Below are 18,360 nucleotides of genomic sequence, written 5' to 3'. Positions count from 1 at the left end.
TAACCTGGGGAGAATTAAAAATGTCGATGCTCAAGCCACACTCTAGACAAATTAAATCAGAATCTCTGAGGGCAGGACCCATGCATCAGCATTTTTTAAAGATCCCCAGGTGCTTTAAATGTGTAGCCAATGTTGAGAACCAAAGAGTCACAAGGGAATTTCTCAAAGGAAATCTGAAGATTAGAGCTATTCAAAGACAGACACAAAGAGGGAAAAAAGTCCCAAGAATCAGTTAGTACACTTCAGAAGTAAGTTGCTTTCTCATATCAATTTATGAACAATTTTTATATATTACGAACATATACCTTTTGGCCATGCCAGCACTTTGGGAGGCCAAGGCAGGCGGATCACTTGAGCTCAGGAGTTCGAGACCAGCCTGGGTACTTGGCAAAACCCCATCTCTACCAAAAATACCAAAAAAAAAAAAAAAAAATTAGCCAGGGGTGGTGGCACGCATCTGTAGTCCCAGCTACTCAGGGGGCTGAGGTAGGCGGCTTAGGTGGGAGAATCGCTTGAACCCAGGAGGCGGAGGCTATAGTGAGTTCAGATCATGCCACCACACTCCAGCCTGGGTGACAGAGTGAGACTCCACCTCAAAAAAAAAAAAGAATAATATTCCTTTTTATGTTGAAATATTTTCCTCAATTTCTTGATTTATTGTTTATTGTTATTGTTTTGAGACAGAGTCTTGCTCTGTCACCAGGCTGGAGTGCAGTGGCATGATCTCAGCTCCCTGCAACCTACACCTCTCAGGTTCACGCGATTCTCCTGCCTTAGCCTCCCAGGTAGCTGGGACTACAGGCATGCACCACCATGCCCAGCTTAGTTTTTGTATTTTCAGTAGAGACGGGATTTCACCACGTTGGCCAGGATGGTCTCAATCTCTTGACCTCGTGATCTGCCTGCCTCGGCCTCCCAAAGTGCTGGGATTACAGGCGTGAGTCACCGTGCCTGGCCAGTTTCTTGATTTTTTTCGTTATAAGATGGTTCTTTAACATAAGGATGTTTTTAACTTGTATATATTCAAATCTGCCCAGTCTATCGATCTATCTTATCCCCTTGTGGTAAGTCTTATTTATTTTTGCTGCAAAGGCAATAAGAACAACAACAAAAAGAGGACTTCCTTACATTATAATTCTCAACCCAAGTAATGAATTTTAAAAATCAATATTGGCCAGATGCAGGTATCTCACACCTGTAGTCCCAGCACTTTGGGAGGCCGATGCAGGTGAACTGCTGGAGCCCAGGAGTTCAAGACCAGGCTGGGCAACATGGTGAAAGCCCATCTCTACAAAAAATATAAAAATTAGCCAGGCATGGTGGTGCATGCCTGTGTTCCCAGCTACTCAAGGCTGAGGTAGGAGGATGACTTCAGCCCAGGAGGTTGAGGCTGCAGTGAGCCGGGATCACACCACTGCATTCCAGCCTGGGTGACACAGTGAGACTCGGTCTCAAACAAACAAAAAGATCAATATTAGCCTACTGTTATAAATGCTTTTAAATGTTTAAAACTAAACATGAATAGGCCACGTGTAAAACAGTAAACTGACAACAAGTGAACTTTAAAAAAGAAACATTCTTGATTGTACTGTATTTAAACAACTAGTAATGGCTCTGTCCATTTTCACTTTTCAAATAGTAGAATGAGATATCAAGGTTATCCCATAAGTGGCCTTTATTTTTTCTACTAACAAGTAATTATTATGTCAAAAACTAGGGGAAAAACTCATTTACAGAGAATCTTCTTGCAGTAATAAACTATAAGGAGATCACCAAGCACAATTTTCCCTCCAGATCATACCAACTCCAAGTAAAACTACTAGTTTCAAACACAGGTTTCAACTCTTATTGTGAAAAACATGGTCATCATTAATAAGCCACTAAACCATGTAAATCTGACCAGTGCTATTTCGTTAGTGAGTTTTATATAGATATTCATGACAAAATTTAACTTGTTTGCCCTTTTTTGGTCTAATTCAAAATAAGAGTTAATGGCAAATGTTAGAGGCTAAGAACAGTTTGGAAGGGGGGTTCATGAAGGAGACCACTCAGAGATAGTGTTTTAGTGGCTAAAAAATAAGTTGCCTTATTGAAAAATGTTTGTATGCTTTTTACTCCGTTGTCCACCAGAGGGAGCATCACATCTGATTAAGAGATAATGGGGAACTCCCAGATAGAAATGGAAAATCATCTGCAACTTGATCTACAAGGTGCTACAGATGGTAGCATATACAGAGTTAAATGTAAAATCAAATCAGACAATCCCCAAAAGAATCTCAAAGTAAGTGGGAGGACAGCCTCCTAGGGAGATCTCATCTCTAAAAAAAAAATTTTTTTAATTAGCTCGGCATGATGTTGCACACCTGTGGTCTCAGCTGCTCAGAAAATTCTGGAGGTGGAGGAGGGAGGATCACTGGAGCCCAGGAATTCGAGGCTGCAGTGAGCTATGATCATACCACTGCACTACAGCCTGGGTAACACAGGGAGACCCCAGTCTCTAGAGAAAAAAAAAAAAAGAAAAAGGAAAAAACAAGAAAAATGAGCAAAAGATAAATACGGACAAATCCCAAAAAGATATAAATATGGCCTTTAAACACATGAAAAGATGTTTAGCTTCATCCATAATGCAATTTAAATGCAAATTAAAACTGTACTAAGATCCCACTTCTCACCCATCAGCTTAGCAAAACTTCAAAAGCTCAGGCTGCAAAGCTAAGGGAAACAAGAACTCACATACATCATTAATGGGAATGCAAAATGGTACAACCCTACATAGGTTTTACCCCTTGACCGAGAAATCCCACTTTGAGGAATCTACCGAGGATACACCAGCAACAATACAAAAACACACACATGCAAGGTTATTCATTAGAGCAATATGCACAACTGCAAAATACTGGAAATTGCCTAAATATCCACACATAAGAAATTAGAAAGAAGTGGCTACATAAAATTGAGTATTATGGAGCTATAAAGAATAAGAAAGATCTCCATGAACTGATAATACAGTGATTTCCAACAGACACTAAGTTAAAAAAGCAAGTGCAAAAATAAGAATGGAAAATAAGAACACACATATATACTTGCTTATCTTAAAAAGAAAAAAAAATAAGATGAACCAGATGCTATGGTCTGAATGCGTATGCCCCCCAAGCTGGAGTCCAGTGGCATGATCATGGCTTATTGCAGCCTTGACCTCCTAGGCTCAAGTGATCCTTCCACCTCAGCCCCCTAAGTAGCTGCGATTACAAGGGTGCACATCATCCCACCCAGATAATTTTTGTGTTTTTTTTTTTAACAAGATGAAGTTTCCCCATGTTGCCCAAGCTGATCATGAGCTCCTGGCCTCAAAAGATCCTTCCACCTTGTCCTAACAAAGCACTGGGATTACAGGTGTAAGCCACCACACCCAGACCTAAGGGTCTTTGATTAAGCCAGATTTTAGAGAGACATGAAAAAAATGCAAAGCAATGCAATCCTCATTAAATTTTCGTTGTTTTTAAAAATACACACGGGCCTATAGTCCCAGCTACTCGGGGGGCTGAGGCAGGAGAATCGCTTGAACCTGGGAGGCAGAGGTTGCAGTGAGCTGAGATTGCACCATTGCACTCCAGCCTGGGCAACAAAGCGAGACTCTATCTCAATAAAAGAAAATATAGTTTGATTTCTCTAAAAATTGTTACAATGTAAAAATTTACATATATGTAACAATTTTTTAAGGAATCAAACAATCAAATGTATACACACACACATATATTTTGTCATTGTTGTTGTTGTTGGGTTTTTATTGGAGACAGGGTCTCACTGTGTTGCCCAGGCTGCAGCGCAGTGGCGCAATCTCAGCTCATTGCAACCTCCACCTCCCAGATGCAAGCCAATCTCCTGCCTCAGCCTCCGAAGTAGCTGGATTACAGGCATGCACCACCACATCTGGCTAATTTTTGTATTTTTAGTAGAGACAGGGTTTTGCTCTGTTGGCCAGGATGGTCTCAAACTCCTGGGTTCATGTGATCTGCCTGCCTCGGCCTCCCAAAGTACTGGAATTACAGGCATGAGCCACCACACCCAGCCTTCAATTTATGTTTAAATAGGTATTTTCAAAACTTAGTTTTAATTTTTATGCAGTAAATATAAATAGATAAAACCCGCATAAACAAAACATCATCAGCACTCTCAATAATGTTTTTTAAATCCCTATCAAATCCATTTTGATCATTTGGAAAAGCATAAAGGGGTCCTGAGACTAAAAGATCTGAGAACCACTGGTCTGTAATACCAGCTGCCTGAAATGCCAGAGTATTAAGAGCAGGGGGTGGGGCTGGGGACTGTATCACTTCTGTTGCCTGATAATGCTGGATTCCACAGTACGTACCACCAGCACTACAGACACTGGGCCCTGCTGCTGCTGCTGCTCCTTGGGAAAATGGTTGTCGCTGGAGAGTTATTCTCTCAACCATTCTTCTTTGTGATACTTTTGTGAGGCTTTTATTCAAAGTCCTCAGAGAGTGTCTCAGATTGAACGAACTTAGGTCACTGCTGCACCCTAGCTGCAAGGGAGGTTGAGAAGGTATTTAGCCTTTTTGCCTTTTTTGATAGAAGGCAGACTTGCTCTACATCCCACCACTTAGTCATCCAATGAGGAAATCGGCAAACATAAACAGTCAAAACCACAAGCATTAGAGCCCATTGCTCCAATTCTTTCTGTGAAGGTCAGAGGCAACCTGTGGGGAATATTACAGCTCTATCGAAGATTCTCAGTGGATCTTAGAGATGGTATTACACGCAGGGAAGACAAATCCAAGTGCAGGAAAAAAACTGATATTCCAACTGACCCCCCCATGACAAAAAGTTCTACCATAAAAACCTGACACAAGGTGGCTGGCTGGTCCTGAAGACCATTTGGGGACCAGTGTTGCCATTTGGGGAATCAGGACCAGTTAGTACTGGCAGCAAACTGGGCACTCTGTACCAGCAGAAGCCACATGGCTATCATGAGGGGAAGGCTGCATTGCTGAGTTCCAGGCACCAGCCTCTATCCCTGTCCCCATGGCTGCCCTGTTCCTGAGCCCTTTGAGCAAGCTCCAGGCTGTCTGAAGAACAACTTACTGCTCTCCACAAAGCAGGTCATCCTGTCTGATGAAGAACGCCCTCTGCTGTGGCATTCACATGGACCAAATGTCTTCACCAGGGCTCTGTCATAAAGCCCTTTCCCAAACCTCCTTGCAGAAGAAAAGGAAGCAGCAGAAGCAGCAGGAATTATGACTCCCACTTAAAAAGAAAAACGTAGTCACATCCATAAAGTCCTTTCCCAAACCACATTATTACCAATTCTTTCATCTTCTTTTATTCCAAGTCCGAGACCCATTAGCCACTGCCCAGGAAGTTGCAAATCCTACTTCAAGCCATTGTTCAAGGTTCTGCTCTTTGAAATGATTTTGCTGGTCGCGTGACCTTCAGGGCCTCCAAGGAAGAGTCTGTAACACTGCAGCAATTCACTTACGCCTGGTGCTAACCGTATTTCACAAAATCAGCTGTAAACCCAGTAATGTCTTTTTACATTATTTTCACAGAGGTAAGCGCTTCCCTGTCTCCACTAGCCTCTTCTACTCTACTGACCCTTAAACCTTGGGTTACTGTAGCAAATGTGAGAATTGTGCCTTTGCTGAAACTATTCATTCCAATGTCTAACATTCTTAGTAACTTCGTGTATTTAGATAATTCAACTAACACCTCAGCCTTTGGGATTCCTGACCAAAAATCTTTTCTTACTCCCTACCTTGGCCACGTTCTGCCACACCCCGAAACTTGCTGTATCAAGACGCACACTACTTCTAAGCATGGATATATCAAGTCAACCCATTATCTGATCACCATTTCTCTGACCACATGAGGACCTCTAATCCATTGATTCGGCCACATTTCACTGGCCATCACCTTCCTTATGACCCCATTCCCTACCTGAGAAACCATGATCCACAATTACACCCTCCCTTGCCTACAACTTCAACTTCCTGTCCCTTCTCTCCGTCCATCATACTAACCTAGTAATCCTGGGTAAATTCAGTTCTCGTAGCCAAGCAGCTGGCAATTGGGAGAGGAAGGAAACATGACCCAACTAACTGTTCCCACTTTAAATAAATGAACACAAGTTTTAAGTAGACCCTCAGCACTTTTCAACAATCCTACATTTCACAAGGCAATTTATGCTTCTCTCCTAGAAGACTATTTCCAATCTCTCCTAAGGCTGAGTCACTTAGCAACCACTTCCCTAGGTGTCCTTAAACTTTTCAATCACCACTGCTGTTGCCTTTTCTGGCACCTCTTCTTCTTACCCTCATATATGAAGACGCTCCCTCCCGTCTCCACCCCAGGTTCAGTCCTTGGCCAAGAGAGATTCCATCATCTCACCAAACGCAGTGAGTTACTACCCTTTATTGCCTGGTCACATTTACTCACACTGCAACTCAAATGCAGCTGCCTTTTTTTTTCTTTTTTGAGACAGGGTCTCACTCTGTCACCCAGGCTGGAGTGCAGTGGCGTGATCTCCACTCACGGCAACCTCCACTTCCTGGGCTCAACTGATTCTCCCACCTCAGCCTTCTCAGTAGCTGGGACTACAGGCATGCACCCGGGTAATTACTTGTATTTTTAGTAGAGACAGGGTTTTGCCATGTTGCACAGGCTTATCTTGAAGTTATGGGCTCAAGAGATTCACCTGCCTCAATCTCCCAAAGTGCTGGGACTACAGGCATGAGCCACCATGCCCAGCCTGCTTTATTTTCTATAACTGATCTAATCTGTCTCCTGAACATGTGCCGTTTTTTCTATAATTAATCTAATATTACTCATGAATATCTACTCTAATAAATGTCCAGGAAATTTAAAACTTGTCAAACAGTATCTCAATCTCTTCCAGTTAATACTCAGACTTGGTTGAACTCCTTACCTGGGCTGGTTTAAAACGGTATCTGAATCTCTTCCAGTTAATACTCAGGCTCTGTTGAACTCCTTACCCGGGCTGGTTTAAAACAGTATCTCAATCTCTTCCAGTTAATACTCAGGCTGTGTTGAACTCCTTACCCGGGCTGGTTTAAAACGGTATCTGAATCTCTTCCAGTTAATACTCAGACTGGGTTGAACTCCTTACCCGGGCTGGTTTAAATGGTTGCTTTTGGGTAGGTTTCCCTCCAAGGTCTTATAGGACATCCTAGAAGAAATAATGGCAAGAAGACCTTGGATGTGGGTTGTTTCTCTGGATCCTCACTGGTCTCTGCTGCAAGGAGGTAATCAGGTCCTATGGCTGAACTGGTCCCATCTCATCTTTTAGGATGTCATGCTGGCTCTCATCCCTGGAGTCTGTGATCCTGACCTCCAGTCTATAGTCACACAGTTTTTTGTCATGATGCCAGCAGTTCCACCATGCCAATAAGCTCCTCCACCTCCTTCAAAGTGGTATGAGAGCATTTCAGAATCCCCTGCTACCACAAACTCAACTATCTAGCCACTTCCTTCCACCACTGCTGTGCTATAGGCCCGTGTCGGCCTATCACTAACCTGCATAACATCTCCTCTCAAGATTCCACATAAGGAGCAGAGCAAAAGGCCTTCCACTGTTGACTGTCCCCTCAACCCATTTAACATCCCCACCCTAACCCTAGAACTTTAGCCAGCCAAGAAAGATCAGAACACATATTTCTCACAATCTGTTTTCCCTACCTCTGTCCCCCTGCTTCCCACAATCCACCAGGACTGAAAGGGATGACACGTCTACTTCGAAGTCATCCTCCTTCCTCCTGGGAGGCACTAAGCCTCATCTCAGCCTTAATGCAGGATGAGCTATTCTCTTTACCCTACCGGAGAAACTATCATTAGAGTTTGCCAGAAGTAACTCTTGATATGGAAGCTGCAGGCAACTTGGAACTTGAGAAAAACAAAAACAAACATACAGCTACTTAAAGTTCCCCAAAATATTAACCCTTGAATGATTAACATCTCCCATGTGCTAGGCCCTGGGGATATAAAGATTAGACTTAGAGCACTACACTAGGGAGTGAGAAGGTTTACAAATAAAACCATAACAATGGAATTTTATGTGCTACACTGACCAAAGCAAACAGGAAATACACATAACCCATACTCAATTGTCAATCAACCTCTTCTATCTCCATCAAATTAAAAATGCATGCAATGGCAGAAGGACAATATAAGTGATTTCAGGCCAGGGACAGTGGCTCACGCGTTTAATCCCAGCACTTTGGGAGGCTGAGGCGGGTAGATCACTTGAGGTCAGGAGTTTGAGACCAGCCTGACTAATGTGGTGAAACCCCATCTCTACTAAAAATACAAAAACTTAGCCTGGCATGGTGACACATGCCTGTAATCCCAGCTATTCAGGAGGCTGAGGCAGGAGAATCGCTTGAACCCGGGAAGTGGAGGTTGCAGTGAGCCAAGATCGCACCACTGCACTCCAGTCAGGGCAACAAGAGCAAAACTCCATCTTAAAAAAAAAAGTGATTTTAGGTTATAATTTCATTGCCATTTCCTCTTTCTACAACTTACATACTTCATTTTCTTTTCCAGGCACAACATGAAAAACCAGAAGCCATTCCTTAATGAGAGGAAAAAGGTAAGATAAGCCTTGAAGCAGGTTCACCTTTCTCCATTAAGAAAAACAAGTATACAGAACTAAAGCTACTAATCAAAACAGCTCTAGACCAAAGGAACTCATGTAAAACTTGGTAACCATTATTTCTGGAGCCTAAGGAAGTAGAGTTGTACATCCCTTAAGGACATCATTAGGTGATTTCATTGTTGTGGGAACATCATGGCGTATCCTTGCATAAACCCAGAGTGTACAGCCTGCTACACACCTAGGCTAGCAGGTATTGTCTGTACTGCCTACTGCGCAGAGGCTATAAACCTGCACTGCATGTTACTGTACTGAATACTGTAGGTAACTGTAAGACAATGATAAGTATTTGTGTATCTAAACGTATCCAAACACAGAAAAGGTACAGTTAAAAAATGATATAATTGGCCGGGCGCGGTGGCTCAAGCCTATAATCCCAGCACTTTGGGAGGCCGAGACGGGCGGATCACGAGGTCAGGAGATCGAGACCATCCTGGCTAACACGGTGAAACCCCGTCTCTACTAAAAAAAAAAAAAAGCAAAAAACTAGCCGGGCGAGGTGGCGGGCACCTATAGTCCCAGCTACTTGGGAGGCTGAGGCAGGAGAATGGCGTGAACCCAGCAGGCGGAGCTTGCAGTGAGCTGAGATCCGGCCACTGCACTCCAGCCTGGGTGTATGGTTATATCAGCCAGCCTGATATAACCATACAGGGCCACTGTCATGTATGTGGTCTTTCGTTGACCAAAATGTCATTATGCAGTGCATGACTGTAGTTATCAATATCTGTCTTTTTAATTCTATTATGATTTTTCCTTTCCCATGTAACTGTTAATTGCTACAAACTAACATTTTCATTCCATACTTAATTCAGATGGAAGGTGGCAGAAGGACAGGGACAGTTAGGAGGAAAATTCTGCCACACATTCATACTAAAACTAAGGGCTTACTATGTTAGACACTGGAGCTACACAAATTGAAAGACACACTATTCTCAAAGACTTCACAATGGACAGTGAATAAAGAGAAACAAATTTTACTTACAAGATGATAAGTAATACAGAAACTTATCCCTTAAGGACAGGCATGCAACAGTGGCAGAAAACTACATCAAACAATGCACCAACATTTCCCTAACAGTATTTTCAGGTTGTAGTGATTCCCAACCAGGCTCTTCGGGACACTATAACCACTAAAATGGGAGTGTTCAAACAGAGCAACTAACTACCACAACACAAGTGAACTGTGTGTCCTGGCAATCCAAAATAAGTGCAAATATTTTGTGTCTGTGTAAAATACTAATAAGTATTTGTTAGTCATTATGAAGAATCTGTTTAGCTTGTTTTGTTTAGATGCTTAGCATTTACTTATATCCTTTTTTCTATGTTTATGTGTGCTGATTTCCCCACTGGATAACTATGGGTGGGAAGTAGAGCGAGCCTGCCTTCTATCTTAAAAGCCAAAAAGGCTAACTACCTTCTCAACCTCCCTTGCAGCTAGGGTGCAGGCAGTGACCTAAGTTTAGTCAATCCAAAACACTCACTGAGGACTTTGAATAAAAGCTAGTACCACAAAGAAGAATGGTTGAGAGATGAGAGAATAACTCTCCAGCAACAGCCAGATTCCCAAGGAGCAGCAGCAGCAGCAGCACCAGGGTTGAGTCCATGGTGTTCGCGGTGCATACTGCAGAATCCAATATTATCAGGCGACAGAAGTGATATACTCCCCAGACCCCAGTCCCAACTACTTTTGCAGTGCAATCCTGACTTGGTTCCGGCCCATGTCCAGTCAACTCTCGGCAGACTTTAAAGCAACACTGAGAACTCCCCCGGTACTCTTTCATGAAATTCCTTTTTTGCTTAAATCCCCACAGTTACTGCAAACAGGAAAAATTAATGAGACTAATGAAATAGTATAGTAAATTAACAAGCATCCCGCCCACAAAGGGTTTGTGTAGTTTATTTTGGAGATGCACAATTCCGTGTGTCACAGGACTCAAGTGCAGCTCTAATGATTGAATTGCCAATTTGTCACCATTTATTCATTCCAAAACTTTTCTGTTCCAAGAACTATCTTGAAAGGAATGAATTGTTTTCAACCACACAGTTTACAAAAACTTCAAGGTGCTGCTCTCTCTCCCAAACAGATGTTTTCGCTGTTATCATTACTTCAGAAAGCAACAGACAAAATTATTATTTGGTAGCTTTAAAATGCAAAGTCATATTCCTGAATTATGAATCAATAAGAACAAAGTAAGAACAACGGTCAAATTACAGATATGAGTTTTGCACTTACCGTCCCACCTCCACCCACCTAAATCTCAGACTGGCAGGTCTGAAAAGCGGCCATGCACAAAATCATTGTACTCGTCTCAAAACAGAACTCTTCTTCCTCGCACACAGAAGCTCAATAGTATTTGTTGACTGAATGCAATTCCCATGACTATGTATGTATGTTACACATTTCCATAAATTGCTTTCACATAGCACTTTACACCGGCACAGTGCGTCCAGGCTTCCAAAACACTTTCACGTGAATCCCTGCATCTAGAAAGGTGGTTAAGAGTTAGACACGCCTGCACAGCCATTAAACGGCACAGCACACGGGGGACCCGTGTCTGATGCTCCCACCGCACATTAATTGCCCCTCTATTTCAGCCCTTCTGGTACACTGCAATTATCTCTGTCACTTCATCTGCTCCTTAAGGAGGTCCCGTTCATCTTCGTATCCCCAGGCCTCCCAGAACCCAGACCACAGAGGTGCACGGTAAACATCAAGACTCTTCCACCTCCTGCAAGCCTGACGCTTCACCGGCGGGGCCTCCGCAGGGGAGCCTGATGTATACACATCCCGGCTCCCACCCACCCCACGCCCGCCACTTGTGATTTCCACAGCCGCACCAACGACGCTTGTCGCACAGGACGCCGACTTTTGGTTTCCCAGCAAAATTACCGGGCACAACGCTTCCCCCTTAAGTCTGCCCAACGGCTTTCCCATTTCCACCGCAGCCCAGGCTGGGGGGCAGTGGCTGAGCCCGGGCCCCCTCCCCAGTCCCGCTGCGGCAACCGAGGGGGGTGTCCGGGCGGGGCCTGTCAGCCGCGACCCGCCCCCGGGCACACGCGCGTCAGGGGCAGCCCCGCCAAGCTGCCGGTGCAGCCCCATCCAGCAGGAGTCCCGCGGCCGCCGCCCGCCCGACGCCCCCAGCAGCCCACACAGCTCGCGACTCAGGTGGGCGAGGGCGCCCCATACGCACCCGAGGAGGCAGCGGTCGCAGACAACGCCACGACTCCCCTTGCACACCGTGTACGCCAAGGGATCCGAGCGGAAGAGCAGCTCTCCGGGGCGCAGCGCGGTCACGGCGCGCAGCCCGTTTCCCCTGTTGGCGGTGGCGAACTTTTCCACCTTCAGCGGCTCCATCCTCCCGCAGCTCCGGCACCTCAGACGGCTACCCGCGTCCAGCAGCTGGCGTCTCACGGGCTGCCGGGACCCGCGCGCCTGCGCCCTGCGCGCCCACGTACGCCCGAGGGGCGGGGCGGGCGCGATGGGGCATGAGCATGCGCAGATGGAGTCTGGAGGGACGGCTGGAGCGGCGTGTGTGGGACCGCAAGGGAGTCGTAAGGCTCCGCGTGCGGCTCGTGCCCACGGCGCCTGCGCAGAAGAAAGGTGGGTTTTTCCCCCTCTAACATTGTATTATGATAATTTTAACGCATACGGAACAGTTGAAAACAGTGCAATGAACACCTGTATTCCTCCGCCTCAATCAGACAACCCAGCACTGTGCCATTTCTGCTGGTTGCTCTCTCCCCACCTGTAGCTATGTATGCATGTATTGTCGTTAAACTATTTCAAAGTTGCAGGCATCGTGACATCACAACTAGTACTTTACATCGTAACTTTTTTTGGTTCTGGGACGGAGCCTTGCTCTGTCGCTCAGGCTGGAGTGCAGTGGCGAGATCTCGACTCACTGCAACCTCCGACCTCCGGGTTCCAGCAATTCTCCTGCCTCAGCCTCCCTAGTAGCTGGGACAACAGGCATGTGTGTGCAATCCTCCTGCCTCGGCCTCCTGACTAGATGGGACTATAGGCACACGCCACCATGCCTGGCTAATTTTTTTTACTTTCCTCCAGAGACAGGGTCTATCTGTGTTGCCCAGGCGAATCACAATCTCCTGGCCTCAAGTGAACCTGAACCTCCTGCCTCGACCTCTCGAATTGCTGGGATTACAGGTGTGAGGCACCACACCCAGCCTAAATTTCTTTTTTGTTTTGTGGGTTGTGTTTTGTTTTGTTTTGTTTTGTTTTGTTTTTTGAGACGGAGTCTCTGTTACCCAGGCTGGAGTGCAGTGGCATAATCTTGGCTCACTGCAACCTCTGCCTCCCGGGTTCAAGTGATTCTCCTGCCTCAGCCTCCCGAGTAGCTGGGACTACAGGCGCCCGCCACCACACCGGCTAATTTTTGTATTTTCAGTAGAGACGAGCCTTCACCGTGTTAACCAGGATGGTCTCGATCTATCCTCGTGATCCGCCCGCCTTGGCCTCCCAAAGTGCTGGGATTACAGGCATGAGCCACCGCGCGTGGCCCACCCAACCTAAATTTCTTAGTTTGGACAAATGTGCCATGGTAATGCAAAATCTCGTTATTAAGGGCAGCTGGATGGAAAGTGTAGGAGTAACTATAGTACCTTTCAATTTTTCTGTGTATCTAAAATTATTTCAAAAGTAAACATTTATTTTAAAACATGAAGGTGGTTATGCTTCCATGAGTGTAAAGTACAAAAGGAAGGCTCATGGTGCGGTCAGAAGTCAGAACACTGGTTTCAGGGCTGGGGGTGCTGGGAGGGGCTGGGCGTGGTTGGCTTTGTGATCTAGGGGCTGGTGTGTGAATATCTTTTGAGCAGTGCACTTACCAGGGATGTAAGTCATATCTTAATAAATTTTCATAAGTTTGACAAAAAGTAAAATGAGGATGGGAAGCTTGTTTGGGTTGTGGGGCCTCGGGTGCTTATCCAACCATGAGCTCTGGCCCAGATGCTTCTAGAAGCCTGGAGGGAACTGAGAACATTCCAAGTAGAGGTGGCAGAGTTAAGGCCCCGAGGTGGGAACGCAGTGCTGCACATCCCCAGCTGGGAATGGGGTGTCCATAGCAAGTCCATGTCCACGTTGTGGCTCGGTGCAGTGAAAGCCAATCTCAGCCCCCTCCGCAGTGTGATTAACCTGCCAGCAGGTGGCCAGCTGGTCCTCCTGGGAAATGGTGCCAACCCCGGGATTGGCACGAGACCAAGTGTCTCGTTCACAGACGAGCGATGTTGTCAGCCTGGTGACCTCGGTAAGGGCACGTGCAGGATGCTGAGCCGCTTCCATTCCCATGCCTGTCTCAAGGCCACTTGCTCCGTGGGCCCATCCAGCAAGCATGGTGGCCGGTAAAGACGCCAGCTGCATCCACACAGCGTGCCGTTTTGCTCACCTCAGGACAAGAGCATCCTGCGTAGTAATTCTCTTTGGTGGGAGCACTGGAAACATGAACCACGGATACCTTCAGCGTCTGAGCCACCGAGGAGAGGGCTGCCGGGCACCCTGCTGTCAGGAAACCCTGCACTGGCAGCTGGAAGGCACGTGGTGGTGGCGCCTGCTGTGGCTGCCACAGTTGCTGCGAGGCTTCGGGATCTCGCCGGCCTCTGCAAGGTGAATTGTGACAGTGCAGAGCTCCGCAGTGCCAGGGTCCCCTGCATGGCCATGCTGACTGCAGCTGGGAGCCCGCCACATCCCTGGTTACCCACTCTTTCCAGGGCTGGGGTCTAGACCAGGCCCCTCTTGGCCTAGAAATTGTGCCCTGGGAGGGGTACACTGTCCCACAGGTTGGGATCAAGGATCCAGGGCATGGTGCTGGCTGGCTGGGCTGCGGGGATGCCATGCTCACCTTTTTCTCTCATGGCCTTGACGGGACCAGCTTCCTCATTGAACAGCATTTTCCAAGGTGTCTGGGGCTGCAGGGCAGCTGTTGCGGTGCCACCCTGGTTCCTTCTAGGCAAGCCAGTCACTCGCCACCAAGGGGGCCAGATGCAGGTGCCCATGCTGCAGTGGGGGCATCTCCCAACTTCCCTCTTAGTCCTGATGGGCCTGGGCAGGGCCTGATATCGGGGTCCCCATGAGCTTCCCGGGCTAAGCCTGCCCCATGGTCCCGGGGCTGTCCAGGACACATTCAGAAAGGACATGAGCCCAGCAGCTCAGTTTGAAATTATAAAGGAACCAAGGGCCCCCCACATCCAAGTCCACTGGGAGTCGGAGCATGGAGTTCCGCTGCAGGTACCTCCAGGAACCCTGAGGGCCTCCCTGAGCCGAGGCCAGGCTGGGCACACCATAAATCCTGGGTGCCCCCAGAGAGTAGCCTGCTGCCCTGGGCTCCCCAGAAGCCCCCTCATGCCCCTGGGCCACATGGAAGCCCCACCAGGACAGGGTGTGACAGGACGAGGAACCCATGGCGGGAAAGCGGACCAAATGGGCCGCTGGAACCAGGCTGGTGGGCAGGGAGGGGCCTGCCCATCCCCCTTGCACAGGGCTTTCCTCTCATATGAAACCAGCACAGGCCTGGGTGCCGAGAACACTTGCTTGGGTTTGGCTGAAAGAAAAACATGTGGTCAGACAGCACCCGCTGTGGGCCCAAAGAGTCCTTTCTGGGCCGGGCCCCACCTGCCTGGGTCTCTGGAGTCCGCAGGGTCTCTGTGCGGCCCCTGGGGTCTGACACTGAGGACACACCTGCAGGCTGCTGATTCCGGAGGGAGGGGTGTGTGTCACCTGCGGTGGGGAAGCTGTCAGGACACAGCAGGTGGCTCCTGGGACCGCCCCCCAGGCTTCAGGCTGGCTGGGGGCTTCCTGCCCGATGCCCTCATCCCAGGGCTGTTGGGCCTGGGATACGATCCCCTGTCAGAACTCAGGTGGGAGGGGCCTTGGCTGTCACCCAGCCCCCTTGCCACCTCACGTGGGGACATGTCTCCACAGTGGGTAAGAGGGCCCAGATACGAGGCCCCCTCTGCCCTCCTGGGCTGCCCGGTCCATGCCAGGACAGACCATTCCCACACCTGAATGAACTCTTGGCTCTGGCTCTGGCCAGGGGTCCCACCTGTGCCCTTGCCCTGAATGCTCTGGGGGTCAGGGACACTGATTCCCTTGTCTCCCTGGCTCAAGGCTTGTTGTCCTGGCACCCTGGGAGGCGTGTTCAGGAGTGAGGGACCTATGCTGCTCTCTGAGGCTGTCAGTGCTTGCAGGGAGGGGCAGGGGGGTCCCACAAATGGGTCTGGCTCCTCCAGTGCCATTAAGGGCCCCGTGGGGGGTGGGGTGGGACACCGTGAAAAGTGGGAGGGGGCTTGTTGGAGAGGTCTTGCCCACATCCCCCTCCTGCCTGCACAGCATGTCCAGTGCACACGCACTGAGCTCCTGCCCTGAGGACCGGGGGGCCTATTGTAAGTCCTTAGAGTCCAGGAGGAAGAGGAGGAAGAAAAGGCGCACAAGGAAGACCCAGGTAGTGGGCTTGGGGGTCCGGGGCACTCCCCCACTATTGACTCCCCAGAGGGTGACTCAGGAGGGGACCTGGTATGGAAGCCCACCTGAGGGTGGCAGGTCCCCATGCTTCCTTGTTAGTTTCCTCGTAGAGGCCCGATGGTGCCTGAGAACTGCATCTTCACCCAGGGCCTAGGTATGGGAGAACCGGCCCCGAAAATGTGCCCATGGGCCAAACCTGGATGTCTTCATGAGGCCCTCTAGGGACAGGGTGGGTATCAGGCCAGGAGAGTTCCCTGGGAGGGGTCAGAGCCCATACCTCATTGCCACCTCAACCATCTCCCACTGGGCGGTGCCGGATCCTTTTATGGCCACCCCAGGGGTCCAGATGTGCATAGGAGGCTGTGGCTGGGGTTTGGCCTGGGCAGGGAAGTGCTCACCACACTCCCAACTTTCATCTGGAACATGTAGGAGGTGGGCTTGGTGTCACTGTGCCCTGCCCAGCCCACCTGGCCAGACGTCCCCCTGGGCCAGAGCAGAGGATCATGGGGACAGTGTGAGGAAGCTGCCTTCAGGCCAGTGAGAGTCTGACCGCAGCACTCCCCAGGTCCCACTGGACACACGTGGACTTACTCCTCTGAACCTTAAAGGCAGTGCATGCCATTGGCGTCAACACCTGTTCCCCTTCTAGCAAATACATGTCCCACAGGTGCAGGTTGAGCCTGAGAGAGATCTATGGGGACAGCAGGCACGGGAGGACCCGGCCCTTCAAGGCTGGGGGCTGGTGGCTTGAGCTGGGCCCACTGGGACTTCAATCCCCAGAGTCAGTGACGCTCCCCATGAGGGCCATCTGACCCCTCCAGGAGGCTTGGTCAGACAAGGTCTTGCAGCTCCTCATGGGGGGCACTCATTTTAGTGGGATGTGGCTTCTGGAGAGAGGGGCCTCCCCAGGGCTTGAGGCTTCCAAGCTCTCCCAGGCTGGGTGCTGCCCCAGCCTTCCCATGAGGCGGGGCCTGAGCCCCAGCCTCTGCCGTGGGATGACCCCTCTTGGGCAGGGGGCCTTGCTTGTGTGTCCTACAGGACCCCGTCTGTGCCCCCTGTGGGCTGGGGGTAAGCCGGACCCCTGGACTAGGGGAGTAGGGCACTGCAGGGCAAGGAAGTTCCCTGAACCAGGGTCTCCCCGGGCCTCCTTACCCCATCCATGAAGCTCTGGAGAAGCCAACCTACTGAGGAACCCTGCGCACATGGCCCTTCCTTGTCGCGATGGGAGGAACAGAAGTGCTCAGGGCCCCCTGGGCTAACCTAAAAACCAAACTTCCCTCTTCCAGGGTCCTCTGAAGACCCTTCCCCAAGTGCAGAACACAGGATGGTGTCCAGGGCTCCCCACAACACCTTCCCCTTTCCACACCCCCGGTGGACATACTGCCCTTGGCCTTGCTCTGCAGGAGCTGGGCCCCAGTGCCTGTGCCTCTGTGTCCTCCAGGGCAGGGGAGGAAACCCAACTCCAAACGCATGGAGAACCCCCACATCCCAGGTCAGGGCCTGGCTGGGACTCAGCCTCTCATCAGCCCCACAGGGATCTCCAGCCCCGCACTCTGCCAGCCCTATGGGATGCAGGGCCTCTGGGAAAGAGCCGAGGGGACCATAAACTCACAGAGTGCCTAGTGGTCTTGGGGTATGACTAGGGTACCACATGGTCCTGGTGGTCCTGGAGCCCCTGGGGCCTCGTGCTATTTGGGCTGTAGAATTTGAGAAGACCCCAGCCCATCATGAAATCAGAGCCTGCTCCCAAGATGTGGAGCTGTCGGCTGGAAGAACTGGGCAGCTGCAGAGGCCCCTGAGCCCCAAGGCCTCCCACCCTCCCATCTGGTGACCCCACCATGTGGCCTTGGCCCTGGGGAGGAGGGGTGGGAACATCCCCTGGAGCCTGGCTGGAGGTGCTCCAGGAGGCCTCCTGGGCCAGGATGCCGGGAGGGCAAGCCTGACTTTGAGGCCACGACAGAGAGCAGAAAGAAAGAACAGGGTGGGTGCTGGGCTTCCTGGTTGTCTCCTGGAAGTGGGGTCAGACCAGGGGACACGGGATGGGGAGATGCTGCCATCTGGGCTTTGTCGGCCCACCTGTGGAGACCAAGGGCAGCTGGAGCCCGGCCAGCTGGAGGGCAGGAGGACTCTCAGGGAGGGGAGAGTCAGCTGCATGGAATTAGAGCTGGAGAGTGTGGCTCCAGGACACAGAGATCAG

At 49.4% G+C, this 18,360-nt stretch overlaps 1 protein-coding gene across 5 annotated transcripts in view; it reads right to left on the bottom strand.

Moving 5' to 3' along the window:
* The window catches only part of SMYD3 (SET and MYND domain containing 3), a 765,785-nt gene extending 753,665 nt beyond the window's left edge, over positions 1-12,120 (bottom strand). For 3 of the 5 annotated variants that reach the window (XM_005539600.4, XM_074033147.1, XM_045392693.2), the window contains exon 1: positions 11,881-12,120. In XM_005539600.4, the coding sequence (XP_005539657.1) occupies positions 11,881-12,044 (164 nt within the window). In that variant the 5' untranslated portion in view covers positions 12,045-12,120. Of the gene's footprint in view, positions 1-305; positions 11,440-11,579; positions 11,722-11,880 lie in introns of those variants that run through there. The other 2 variants (XM_045392721.2, XM_065539340.1) reach the window with 2 other exon arrangements.
* Positions 12,121-18,360: the final 6,240 nt, after the last annotated feature.

This window comes from Macaca fascicularis, chromosome 1 (assembly GCF_037993035.2).
Source record: "Macaca fascicularis isolate 582-1 chromosome 1, T2T-MFA8v1.1".
Lineage (NCBI taxonomy): Eukaryota > Metazoa > Chordata > Mammalia > Primates > Cercopithecidae > Macaca > Macaca fascicularis.
Note: the sequence above shows the minus strand (reverse complement) of the source record. Positions and strands in the feature narration are given on the sequence as shown.